General features: G+C 40.4%; 1 protein-coding gene across 1 annotated transcript; it reads right to left on the bottom strand.

The window, feature by feature from the left end:
• Window positions 1-1,191: 1,191 nt before the first annotated feature.
• On the bottom strand, window positions 1,192-2,553 carry LOC145348494 (muscarinic acetylcholine receptor M2-like). The gene has a single exon (XM_080196681.1). The coding sequence runs from the start codon at window positions 2,551-2,553 to the stop codon at window positions 1,192-1,194; it is 1,362 nt and encodes a 453-aa protein (XP_080052807.1).
• Between the last annotated feature and the right edge of the window lie 12,205 nt (window positions 2,554-14,758).

Here is a 14,758-nt window from a genome sequence, read left to right on the forward strand (position 1 = left end):
AGATCCACAGATCTAAGTTGAATTGTACACTTACTATAAATCTGTTTTGGAAAATAATTGGTGTGTTTATGTAATTAGTCCTCAGAGGCAGAAGTTCTTTCACCATAATCTCTTTATTTTCAAGTCTGACAGAGGCATACAGAGTGCTTTCAGTTAGCAGTTCAACATCAGGAGTCCCAGAGGAACTGACACTCCTGGTCAAATACGAAGCAGGGGGCTTCCTGGTTGGTCCATCAGTTCAGCCCTAAATCAGGAAGCACATATTCTTAACAGGCCAACCTCAATTGTCTGATTAGAGCTGTTACAGTTTATATCTAATCAATTCAGGAAAAATAATAAAAACGGTGATGGATGTTATCCACTCAGGAAGCACTGTGTGTAAGCAGTTGGAGCCTCTTCATTTCTCTCACTAAAGCCATGTCTTTAACTAATATTCACCTAACCACAGTTAAATACAAAATTGTTTCTGCTGTACCATTTGTGGGGACGGACTTGGAGTGTGCTTCCGCTGGGAGGGCAAATCAAAACTTATTCTGTTTGCATTAATCCATTCCATATCCTGGATATCTAATTTAACTATTCTCGCCCTCGCCCTGTCCATATATGACTCAATAGCGGCTACACTGCTTCACTTGTATTGTTATTGCGTTGTAAAGGAGAATATTTCTCATCAGTCATACCGACGCTATGCCTTGTGGCCCTTAATTTTGGGAGAATCATTTTTCCTGCTCACTCATTAGTAAATTTTAAGAATCAGCACATCCTTCATTTATAATACAAACCCATTTGAAATAATTGAATTGTCTTTCCAATATTACACACTATAGATATCCACTTCATTCCTTCATGGAGTGTCACACCACAATTAGTTTCCTATCCACAATTGCCCTTCAACTGAATGGCTCGCTATGATGTTTCCAAGGGCAGTTTCAAGTCAAAAACATTCCTATCTGCCTGGCCTAGCCAACATTGCTCATTACTCGTAAAATAATAAAAATCAATTAGCTGGTCTAGATTTCCTACCCAGCAACATAACCACAGTTGTTCCCCCTATGACCACCACTACCACTAACCCATCAATCTGAACCTTATTCTGATACAATGAAAACATTAAGTTCATGCATTTTAAACGTCTATTAAGAGAGTTGTCATCACTATGATGTATAAAGTGTTGATAAAATTCGAGCGTGTTTATCTTATGGAACCAATGTTCTTGTATTGACACATGAGAAGATGCTTGAAGGTTTTCTTCAAGGTCGGATTACAGAGCGCGTAGCAAGCGGGGTTGACAGTGCTATTGATATAACAGAGCCAATATCCAATAGTCCAGACTGTGTCGGGGACACTGCTTGGACTTATGGTGTAAATGAGCACCATGACAAAGTATGGGCTCCAAGTGACGATATGTGCCAAGAGAAGAGCCAGGACAGTTCTAGTTACCTTCTTCTCCCGGGACAGGTCTCCCTTACTCTTAGAAGCTGTGCTGGTAATCGAAATGATCTTCTCTGCTCTACTTTCGCTGTCATGCCCATTCTTGCTGATGACATTTGGCACTGTCCTGATTGTGGTGGCACTATCAGCACCATTTTCAGATTTGCCTATAGCTTTTATGGAAGAGAGTTTGGGGTTGTCCATTCTTAAATGGTTTGATGGGACCACACTGGGGTGAGGTAATTTACCAGGAGACGACGTCGCCACCTGGCCATCCTTACTAGTTAGTATTTCTCCAGTTATTTTGACATTTTGCTGTTTGTCATGTGACAAAAAAATAGTACCATCTAATGTGTTGTTTTGGTTCAGCTCCATTGTGCTGCCGTTCACTAGAGAGGGTGAAATGGCGCCCTTGCTGGATCCCGGCACCTTTTTATTCCCTTTCATTCGACTTTTGCTGGCTCGAGCTGTTTCCACAGAGAGAACAATTACAATGAGCGCAGGGGCATAGAAAGTAGCTACAGCAGTGCCAAAGACGATGGCTGGATTGGAGAGGAACTGTACATAACACTCGATCTCACTAACTGTCCGTTCGCCTACGATGAACTGCCAGAAGAGAATAAGAGGAGCCCAGATCGTTAATGGTACCACCCAAATTGCTGCAATCATCATCCCCGCCACCTTCACTGTTCTCTTCACGGGGTAGCTCAGGGGCCTGGTCACACAGAAATAGCGATCAAAGCTGATGGCTAGAAGGTTCGCGCCGGAGACATTGCTGACAAAATAATCCAGAGCAAGCCATAAGTCACATACCACTGGGCCCAATGGCCAGTAGCCCATTACAATGTAAGTGGTGTATAGGTTCATAGAGAACACACCAATAAACAAATCAGCGCAGGCCAAGCTGAAAAGGAAGTAACTGTTAATAGTTTGTAAATGTCTGTTTAGTTTGATAGAAACAATGACCAAAATGTTTCCAATAATTGTCACCAAGCTTAACGCAGCTGTCACAGTCACAATAAGGACCACTTCAAACGTTTTGTAAGGACTCGCTCTTTCACCGTCAAACAATCCTGTTGGGTTGCTGAGAAATGAGTTGACTGCCGTTGAGTTTGCCATCATTTGCTTCTGATGTGTAGGTAGCACTGACAAGGCTAAAGTGCAGAAAATAAGAGAAAAAAATTAGGAATCATTTCACAGTGAATAGTCAACCAGCAACTCACTGACTTTCAACCAGCAAAACTATCTATTCTTACAAACTTCAATACTTTTAGCAGAAAGGGCTCGGTTTTAATTAGGAATCATCTCAAAGGTTGTCCATTGTACACTTACATAAGAACATAAAAAATTGGAGCAGGAGTAGGCCATCTAGCCCCTCAAGCCGGCTCTGCCATTCAATAAGATCATGGCTGATGTGATAGTGGTTCAGTTCCACTTATCCACCTGCTCCCCTTATTGGTCAAAATTCTCTTAATTCCCTTATTGGTCAAAAATCTATTTGTCTGTGACTTAAACACGTTCCAAAGATTCATTACCCTCTGGGAGAAGAAGTTCCTCCTCAACTCTGTTCTATTGTTATATTATTCTATTTAATTATAAGCTTATCCTTAATTATTTGTATGGAACTGAACACAGATGATGATGAGTGACTTTTCAAATACACCTCTCAAGGTTCATAGCTTCATCGCTCCAGAATAACTCGATTAAACATCTTTGAAAACTTAAATGTTCTGCATTTCCCCCGAGAAGGAGAGAGGAATCTGAACCTGAATCACTTCATGTCGAAGTCATGTGTTTAAATGCAGAAGTTCATGGGTTTTTAAGAATAAAGGCTTAAAACAAATTTTAATTTCTCTAATTTCGATAGCCATTTAATTTGAAACTTGTATGAGGATTGTGCTGAGTATGTATATGTATATATATAAAATATGTGAGGATAACTTTTAAAGCAGAAATTTGAAGGCAAAAGTAGGAATGCAATACATCAGACTTGGACACCAAATGGGAATATCCATCACTTGTGCTCATGTGCGTAGATGATAACTTCCTCTGGCTTAACTCCTGTGCCTTTACTCAGCTATTCCAATTCACCTTTAATTATCCTGAATTCGTCCCTCAATCTCATTCATTTGTTTATCCTTTATGTAGATATTTAATTTCTCATATTGCCAACATGTCCTGAATATTGAATCATTTGATCTGTGTGCTGCGTTTATGGTAGCTAATAAACTTACCTCATCGTTGACTCAAGAGAAGCTGTTTATATTGACTCCGAGTAAAAAGTAAATATACTTAGATTGTGAAAATGTATCTTGGGAACTGGATTATTAATAAGATGTGGCCTAGAAAAGGGTGTGGGGCTATGTGGGAGAGGGGATTCAATAAATAAGGGCAGCCAGAAAACTCCACCTCACCTGAGGGCATAACAAAATCGAGCACCGTCCAGGACGTTAACAAATTAGAGGATCTCATCTGCGACCAATTATAACAAAGTGCACTCAAAAATTTCAAGTATTAGCTTTGTAAGTCTTCTCTACACCCTCTCTGATGCCTCTATGTCACTTTTTTATAACGTGGCCACCAGTTCTGCTTTTAATAGTGCGCAAAGTTGTGCACTGAACTCTTAAATATATGTGTGGTCTTAACATGTTTGTTGCAGATTAAAAATAACTTCTCTACTTTTCAAATCTATCCCTCTACGAATAAACCCTTGTGCTTGCTTTGCCATGTTTTCATGGCAAGACAAGCAGGAGGCCACAGTGTATCTTTTAGTGATTGACGTATTTGGAGCAAAACGTCAATTTCTGCATCAATCCTACAGTGACTTGAAATTTCCAAGTAACGTGAGCTCGCTATTCCTCTAATGAAGTGTTCCACTGCACACTTCTTTCTGTCAGGCTTCATTTTTTCCATTATTTGCTGCTCTGAAAATTTAACAATATCCTTCTAAAATCTTTTGCAGTCTTCCCAACCATGACACCAAATGCCTACCCAATCTACCCACAAAAGTTAATTGCACATGGAATGGGTTGGACAATGATCTTGGAAATTCTTCAGTTCTTTTCATTATTTAATCAATTTAACAAGTTCAGTAAATGGATATTTGCCCACATTCACCAACTGCTCTCTGAACTCAGTTTGACTAACAGCATAAATGAAAGGGTTTTTACAGCAATTGAGGAGCTGCAGCATGAATGCTATTATGCCAATAAATGTCGGCAAAAATCCAGATTCATACCCTCTGAACCACATTCCAGGCCATGTGTAATATGTTGCATACACTAACCATAAGAGGATGCAATCTGCAGAAAAGTAAAACAGTAAAATAATACATTTTCTTTGACTCTCCCCCTGTGACATGCTGGGACTCTTGCCAGTGCTGTGATGCTCGAGTCTCCTACAGACTCTACTGGCCAAGAAAACATGTCTGAGAGTGAAATCATTAAGTAGCAGAATGAGAACAAGTGGGACAACCGGAATGAGAATGTAGTGGAGGAGCAGAAGTGTTGACCAGACTCGTGAGTCCAAAATGTTTCTTGGCACAAAACAAAAGGGGTCATTCCACAGCCGAAATCTATCTGAAAATAAAAAATACCATGTGGTCTCCTTCAAACCATGCAGTAAAGTCACTGTTCCCAGAGCCAGCACTGCAGTTTTCTCGGTGCAATATTTCCTTCCCAGCTTCTGGCAACAAATGGCCACAAATCGATCAAAGATGAAAATGATGGTAAACCAGATGGAACAGTCTGTGGCTGCACAAAGCAGGGCACTGAGGATATTACACTTTGGGATGGAGTACACAAAAAGTAATTCCTGCTGATGAACAAACGGAATACGCCTCATCATCAGATCGGTAATAATTATAATAACCAGTAGATTTGTTGCTGCCATGGCCACCAGGTAGCGGATCACAAAATTGGAGAGCCCACACCTCTCCCAGAAGAGGATCATAATTGTCACCACATTAACTGTGAGGAGGAGACATGAACAAGGACATCTTCCATCAGGTTGAAAGCACAGTCACCAGTATTTCCTGACATATGGAAACATTTGTATTTTCTTTAATGATATGTTAGTGTCTGGCCTCAGAGAGGTCTGTATGATCTCATAGAGGTCTGTAAAATAATGAGAGGGCATAGATCAGGTAGTTAGTCAATGTAATCTCCCAAAGGTAGAGAAGTCTAAAATGAGAGGGCATAGGTTTGAGGTGAAGCAGGAGAGATACAAAAGGGTCCAGAGGGGCATTTGTTTTCACACAGAGGGTGGTGAGTGTCTGGAACAAGCTATCAGGGGTAGGAGTCGAGGTAGGTATAATGTTGTCTTTTAAAAAGCTTTCGATAATTACATGGGCAAGTTGGATAAAGGGGGATGTGGACCAAACACGGGCAATTGGAAATAGCTTAGTGGTTAACTAAAGAGGTGGCATGGACAAGTTGGGCCGAAGTGCCTGTTCCCATGCTGTAAATCCCTATGACTCTAAATGTTGAATTTGTTCTACTCTGTTCCATTTCACGCTACTACCGACTTACTTCTTTGCTACGTTTGTGAAAGGAGGAAGCATTCACACAAGATCAATTGGGAAAAACCTGAACATATTAAGAATAAAAGCTGAAGAAAATGTGACCTGTCCTGATCACAGAACCTCTGCATGCTGCTCACGCTGAGGAAACTGCTGCATGTGCACACAATCTGCTCCAAGTGTACGTGGGAATTCTATCCCATGCTGTGCGCACCTTGTTCTTCATAAATACAGCATTCATAAAGACAACATTCCTTGGTCATGATGTTGTATTTCAGTCTGTGAATGTGATTTAAGAGCACCCTACTGGAAACAGTAAGCAAATGCTGGCACTTTGTATCTTTGCTGACAGGTATCCAGGCACAGTGAGCTCAATGCATGCATTGGAAAAGCAGATGACAACTTGTTGATTAAATAAGACAGTAGACACGAAAGATCATCAGATCAACCTGTGGCACCAAGAGACTCAAAAGGAAAGATTGCGTCCTCAGAACATTGTTGAATGATAATGAGTCTCTGTAACTTGCACCTACCAAGAACAAAGGCATTTGTCTGAGACACAGGTTTCATATGAGGTGGGTGGGTGGGGAGGACAAATAACGCTGCCCTTTCTCGCAAATCAAACAAATAAGGGCCATTGATGTTGCTGTTTGCACTAGATGGACAATGGCCACATTACTATTGCCCTGTGATCCGGAGAGGTAGCCCGTGCCTGGATAGTAGCGGGTAGCCGAATCTCCTATTCAGGGATACTGACAAAAGGACCTGCAATCTCTTAACATGACTGATGATTAGTGAGAATTTCTGGTTGGCGATCAATGGAAATGATAATAACAGTTATAAGCAGGGTTTTACTGCCATGAAGTCATGTTCTTGCAGAAGATGACACGCAACAACGGCAAGAGGCAACCTCATGGTTGGCAACTGAGGCAGATTTTACTTTTGTAGAATGAACATACTCACCATCAGAAAAGGTACAACAAGCGATCTGATGAAACCCTTGCCAATGTTCAGATGCTGCATTCGCATCATCTCTCACTGATGGAAGGATGCCAACTCGAAACAAGCAGTGAACTAAACAATGACAGTGTTACCTGTTAAAGTCATTGAATGAAAGCAATCATTAAAATTAATTTCATATTTCCATTGCAATATCACATGAAGAGAAACAGTTTGTAAAGGCCAGGTAAAAGTTGCTGCAGATCTAACCCTTTCCTTGTTCTGGTGAAAGTAGATTAGTATTGCAGCAAATATGACGGTTGACAAGAAATGTTTACAGTAAAGGACAGAGCAACCTGATAGAAATTTTTCCATGAGGTTTGCTGAGAGATTCGCCCGCAGGTTATAATTCAATAAAGTCTAAACAACAATTCGACAGGAGAGTTTTGGAATCACTGCAATCCATCAACTTTCTTTCTCACACATTTCAATGCTTCTTCAAACAAAAAAACCATTTAGCAAAAAAAAAAACCACTGGGGATGCTCTAATCTGAAACAAATTCGTAAAATGCTGGATAATCTCAGCAGGTCTGTCAGCATCTGGGCAGAGACAGAGAGAATAGACTTAAAGTTTCAAGTCCACATCACTGGAACTGTGAAGTGGGGTCACACAGATTCGAAAAGTTAAATATTAACGAAATATTTATCTCCCCACAAATGCTACCAGTCCTGCTGAGCTTTCATCCAGCATAATCAGAAATGCTACAGAAAGTGAAACATCTGAAAGCACAGATATCAGATTGTAAGCTGGACTGCGGGACATGGATTCTGAGCTATCGGCACAAACCATGTCAACATTTATTTATGTTCTAGCAGAATCTGATTTCAGATTTCTATTCTGTATTAGAGATGAAGGATATGTTGAAAGTGACAGATACGCCATTCTTTAAGTTCAGAATGAAGCGAATATTGTGTAATAAAATCAAACCAAATGAAAACAACATCAAGAGCAAAACACAAGAATTGCACTGAACCTACCTCAGAGCTGAGTCTACTGATAAACAGGATGAGAAGATTAATGTAGTGGAACATGGAATATAGAATTAATAGCTAGGTATTGGGACTTACCAGGGATGCCAATGTCACCAAGGAGAGGATAGAAAATCTTTTCTATCCCAAGGACGAAGAAGGTTATCTTCTGCTGGTCCATTTCTATAGAGCCACTGATCCTTGTTACCATTAGATGTGAAACTCCCCCTGATATGAAGAGATAAAACACATTGGAAGCAGGCCTTTATGAATAGAAGGGTGAGATCTCCAGAGACTCAAAGGGGATCCATGGAGACTAATATTAATCATAGTCACTGAACAAACAAATTCATTGAATTCCTTCCAATCTGACACTTAGTGGCAGTGCATTTGTTTGACAATGTTTGAAATGTGTTCCAGTGTCAAAGGACAAATAAAAGCACACACCTTGTGGCTAAATCTATTACTGTTGCAGCCTTGTGTCCTGTGTGTTGATGGTATGAAGCTAAATGGTCAGCTGTAGGTAGTCATGGTCTATTTTCAAAATGCTTAAAATAGCACTGGAGTTTGTGATAAGATTAATACATATCTAAAAGAGAAAGTTGATTAAAATAGTCAGGATATGGAGATGCCAGCATTGGAGTGTGGGTGGGCACAGTAAGAAGTCTCACAACACCAGGTTCAAGTCCAACAGGTTTATTTGGTATCAGGAGCTTTTGGAGGGCTGCTCCTTCATCAGATGAATGGAGAATAGGTTCACAAACATGGTATATATATGCAAAAACACAACTGCAAGATAATTACAGATTGGAATGTGAAGAATGTTTGGAATGCAGTCTTTATAGATAATCAAGTCTTTAAATTTAGAGACAGTACGAGTGGAGATAAGGATAATTACAGGTTGAAGAGGTGTGAATTGTCTCAAACCAGGACAGTTAGTAGGAGCTTGCAAGTCCAGGCCAAATGGTGGGGGTTACGTGTAGTGTGACATGAACATAAAATCTCAGTTGCAATCATCCTCACACATGTGGAACTTGGCTATTCTGTGCTTTCCTGTGCCTTGAAGGCCGCCTTGGAGAGTGCTTACCCAAATATCAGAGGCTGAATATCCTTGGCTGTATAATTGTTCCCCGACTGGAAGGGGACACACATGTCTGGCGTTTGTTGTATGTTTCCGTTCATCCATTGTCCTAGCATCTGCATGTCCTCGTCGATGTACCACACCTTGGGACATCCATTCCTGCAGTGTATGAGGTAGACAACATTGGCTGAGTTGCATGAGTGTGTACCTTGTACCTGGTGATGGTGTTCTCATGTGTGATGGTGGTATCCATGTTGATGATTCGACACATCTTGCATAGGTTGCCATGGCAGGCTTGTGTGGTATCGTCCTGAAGGCTGGGTAATTTGCTGCGTACAATGTTCTGTTTGTGGTTGGGCGATTGTTTGATGGAAAGTAGTAGGATTGGGCTTGGCCTTGGCGAGATGTTTGCCTTCATCGATGACATGTTAAAGGCTCTGAAGAAGATGTCATGGTTTCTCCACTCCGGGGAAGCACTGGATGTCAAAAGGTACTCTGTCAGTCATGTCCTGTGTTTGTCCTCCGAAGAGAAGGTATGATTTTTATGCTGTGGCACATCAAAACTGTCGATCGATGAGTTCAGTGCCATATCCTGTTCTTATGAGTGTTTCTTTCAGCTTCTTTTATATCTGTTGTGTTCCTCTTCATCTGAGCAGATCCTATATATGCAGAGTGCTTGTCCAGAGGGGATGGCTTCTTTAACGTGTTTAGAAGTGGAACATTGTGAAGTTATTGGTGCACTTGCAGTACGGTGAAGTCCTTGATGGAGATGAGTGTATCCAAGAATGCAACTGATTCTGGACAGTGATCCATGGTGAGTCTGATGGTGGCATGGAACTTGCTGATATCATCATGTAGTAATTTCAATGATTCTTTGCCGTGAGTCCAAAGGGAGAAAATGACATCAATGTATCTGGTGTATAGCGACAGTTAAATATCCTGTGCTGTGAAGAGGTCTTGTTCGAATGTGTGCGTGAAGATGTTGGCCTGTTGAGGTTTGAATATTTGTCCCCGTGAGCAGTTTGTGTGTCTGGATGAAGAACTGGTTGTCTAAGGTGAAGGTGTTATAGCCCAGGATGAAGTGGATGTGTTGTAGAATTGTGTGTGGAAATTGGTAGTTGTCAGTGTTGAGTCCTGAGGCTGTGCCAGCAATGCCTTCATCGTGGGGGATGCTGGTGTAGAGTGCCAAGATGTCCATTGTAACGAGGAATGCTCCTTGTTCCACTGGACCATGGGTGCTGAATTTCAGAAATAAGCCCATAGTGTTGCGACAGAGGCTGGGAGTTTTTTGTTAACTTTGCAGATAGTATATGAAGTAGGAAAATGTGAAGTTATGCAATTTGTCAGAAAATATATAAGCTGAATATCAAGTAACAAGAGAACGATTGGAGAAAGCTGCAGCAAAGAGGGATTTGGATGTACTTGGGCATAAATCACAAAAAGCTAGCTTGCAAGTTCAGCATATAATAGAGAAATGAAATGGAAAGTTGGTATTTATGTCCACAGGAATGGAGTATAAAAAAGGAACGTTTTGTTCCAACTATACAAGACAATGTGATCTGTTTTGGTCTCAGGAATGATATAGTGGAGAGAGTCCAGAGGAAGTTCACTCAGTTGATCTGGGGTGTGGAGGGATTTTCTTATGAGCAAAGAATGAGTAGATTGGGCATATACTCACTGAAGTTCAGAAGAACGAGATGCGATCTTGTTGAGACCCATTGGGTTCTCTGGGGTTTGACAGGGAGGATACTGAGAGATTGTTTACCCTTGTGTGAGAGTCCAGGACCAGAGGTAATGGAATCAGAGTAAGGGGTTATTCATTTAAGGCAGAGGTTAGGAGGAATTTCTCCTCTCGGGGACAGCAAATATGTACATTATTTTTACCACAGGAGGCTGTAGAGGTGGGGACATTAAGTATGTTCCAGGCTGATATGGACAGATTTTTAATTATTGGAATAAGGGTGAGAAAGTGGAGGTGAGGATATCACGCCAGATCAGGAATGATCTCATTGAACGATAGAACAAACACGATAGGCTGAATGGCCTTCTTCTGCTCCAACATGGTATAGCCCAAGGCAACTCGCCACCACCTTCTCAAAGGAAATTATGACGGGTAGTCAATGCTGGTGTGGACAACGTCTACTTCCTTTGAATGAGTAAATATGTATTTTTTAAGAGAAACAAGGCAAGCTCATGAGAGAAAGTTAAATGAAAAGATGTACTAAAAACAGAGATGGGGCTGATTAAATGAGAGGACCCTCGTGAGGAGTATAAAACTAGCCCAAAATAGTCGGTTTGAATCGCCTGATATTCTTCTTAGTATCTACACAAAATATGGCCTCTACAGGTTCAGCTCTGCCAGCCTACCTATCAAAAAGGCAATGGCTTTGGAAGTTGCAGATGATTTCCCCCATTAAACGGCTGAGCTTTTTTTTGACAGCCGAGCACAAGCAAAATGCAACAAATCGCTGATCCTGCCCTGAAAGCAAATGTTAGAACGGCGGTCGAGAAACAGAACCATGTCCGCTACACAAACGTTCACCCTCTGTGTCACTGGAGTGATTTCACAACTTGCCATACAGTACAACCCTAGTCCCTTTTGGAGTTAATTGAGAATAACCCCAGTTGAAACACTTTCAAACCTCAGGCACAGAAATCCAGCTCTCATCAGTGCTTAAATAGATGTGCAGAATTGCGAAGTCTTCCCCTTAATGGGAAACTAAGGCCAGTCGAGATTCTTGCCTTCCCTCGACAGCCTTTTTCAAATAAATAACGAACAACGAGCTTGTAATTTTCTAGGATATTATTGGTGTTTGGCTGACAGTTCTTCTGTAATGTCCTCCAACATTGTAGGGAGAGTGGAGTTGTGTTCTTCATTATTGGCAAAGAATGAGAGAATGTAGACAATTTAAAGTGTACAGCATTGTATTGATGAACTGAACATGCGTTCCAATTTCTAGATGGTGAGCATGAATCAATACTGCCTAAAAACCTAAAAAAAGGTTAATAAAGCCTTATGCAAGATTAAAATTTAATTGTGATGGAGAGAGTGAAATCCCACTCATGTTGAAGTAAGGTTATCTTAATCCTCAAATGAGATTCACGTTTTGTCAAAGTTCTTGTCCTCATACGGTTACAGTGAATATAGGGACTGTATGGTTATTTTTAAAGACAGGTGTGCTTCTTTTGTGCTGAGGAGGGCACCCCTACTAAGCTTCCATATTTAGTGAAAAGACGACTTACCATCATTTTTTTAATTCCAAGAATTCATGGTTGAACCTGTCCCACAAATGCGAGGACTGCTTAATGTTCATACTGGCCATTTGTTCTCTTAGTCATAAGCTGGCCTTCTGTGAGAAATTATGACTCGGACTCCACAACTTTTCTGTTTGGTTATGGTTCTCATTATTGCAGCCAGCACTTTCCACTTTCCACTTGCACATCAATTGACATTTTGTCATTTTTTTAAATTCTAGATCCTCGATATCGATGGAGTCACGTTGCTATGACGAGGACTGCACTTTAACTTGTATCTGAATGATAGCAGGCAATTGCTGTATATATATATATATATATATATATAATTATGTTTCAGCTAAATGTTTAAAATTCAGCTTTATTCTGCAGGTAATCAGAATGTCTGGGCTAATGCAGCTCAAAGAGCTGCTGGGAGAATAGGGTAATTGCTGATTTTAACCATGTAGTTTGCACTTAGGAGAGAGCTAATGAATATATGTGTATAGATGGAAATTTCCCCTATGGTCTTGATTAAAGCAATGAATGTGGGGGTTTAGGCATGCAGGTTCATGTGATGATATTGTTAATTGGAGGATCTACGTTGGTAACAGAGAAAAAAGAAACATCTTTTGTGTTCTATCTGGGGCTGGGGAGGCTGACATCTGCAAACTGCTCTGAATCTCAAAATCGCTCTCTGAAAGCTTTGAGGCAGCATACACTCATTAAAGCAAGTATATTTATGGTTGCTAACTCTATTTCAAGAGGACATGTAAGTCTATAAGAGAGTATTGCTCATTTAGAACTGAACCATTGTAAGCTAGAAATTTGAGTTGTTTCCTTTCATTTTTAACTGTTGTTCAGTTTTTTTTAATAATCAAGCTGTTTCCTTTGTTCGTTATAATCAAAACTATCTTCTCAAATAAAGTTGGTTTTACAATGAAACATTTTAATTTGTCAGTGGAATGCTCCTGGAGTGAATAATCCTATCCTTACAATTGTGCCACAAAATGTTGGTCTCTAATCTGACCTCATGATTATCTTGGACTTCTGGTCTGGAACTTTAACACAAACTATTTTTTTGATTTTTGTGGTAAAAAAATGATATTTTATATGAGTCCATGCAGAAATAACTCTTCTAACTTCATATTCTGGGTACCATGTTCAGATTTGTTTACGCCTATCTTTTCTCTATCTCTGCCTGTTTCTGTTGTCATTCAACTGAAGGAAATATGAGGATAAACAGTGATTCATGGATTAGAAACACTGGAAGTTGTCTATGTTTGCCTTCCTTCATTCAGTAACTCTTTTCTAAGCTGTTACATTATTAATTAATTGAACAATTGGTGTAACTGAATATTTCACTATGATCATGAGCTCCTGTCTGAACTTGGACTGAGTCACCCCATTAAAAAAAATGTTTGTGCAGCAATTTAATTTTAACAGCAATACTTTGAATTCATCAAAACTGTATCAAGAGTTTTTGTAATTCTTGGGATTTTTTCCTGTAACGTTGTAATATATGAAATGTATAACATGTAAAAGCCATGGAATTGTGAAGCTGCCAGATATGGTGACGTGTAAAATACAGACTTCCTTCTGTTCTCTATCTCTGGGTCTCTATGATCATCCCTTTTGCTCTGAGCCCTCAGTCTTTGATGGACTTGACTGTTTACTAAAATGCATCTGACTGTATGAATGCTGAGCAACAGAATAATTGCATATGGGACATTAGTGTTAAATCTTACACTCCAAGGTCTGCATAAAATCTTAATTTTTCATTGCAGAACCAGGGGACTTAATGAACGATTCCTCTACCTTCCAATCCAAAGTAAAATGTCATGCATTTAAACAGAGAAAAATGCCACACGATGCAATAACAGCTGCAGTTTTCTCGGTGCAATAATTCATTTTCAACTTCTGGCAATAAAAGGATAAGAATCGATCAAAAGAGAAAGTGACAGTGAGCCAGAAAGAGCAGTCCGGTGCTGCGGAAAGCAGGACAGTGAGGACGCTACACACTGAGGTAATTTTCAGAAACAATTGCAGGAAATAATAAAAACTGATCCTGAAGAGTATGACATTAACAATAATGACCAGAAAATCAGCTGTTGCCATGCCCGTCAGGTAGCAAGTAGTGCAGGCGGAGAGGTCACATTTTCAGACTGACAGGATCACAATTGCCAGTAAAGAACGCAAAAGAGGCTATGACTTGTAGATCAAAAATTCTCTGCTGCCGCTGGATTGAAGTCAGGTAATGCGAATATATTTTACAAAATAGCCTTAACAGCCCATGCCCAACATAGACCCATCTACTTTAGAGTTAAGCAGAGACAGGACAATGGGCGCTGAATAACTGATCCTGACTAATAAGGCTATGAGACACAGGAGGCTAAGGAAATTCGGCATGCCCACTACGACTGTCACCAACTTTTAAGATACACCGTAGAGAGCATCCTTTCTGATTGGCTCGCCGCTTGGCTCCTGCTCTGTCCAAGGTAGCAAGAATCTACAAAGGTCGTGAA

Source organism: Carcharhinus amblyrhynchos, chromosome 9 (genome assembly GCF_965287045.1).
Source record: "Carcharhinus amblyrhynchos chromosome 9, sCarAmb.v2.hapA, whole genome shotgun sequence".
Taxonomy (NCBI): Eukaryota; Metazoa; Chordata; class Chondrichthyes; order Carcharhiniformes; family Carcharhinidae; genus Carcharhinus; species Carcharhinus amblyrhynchos.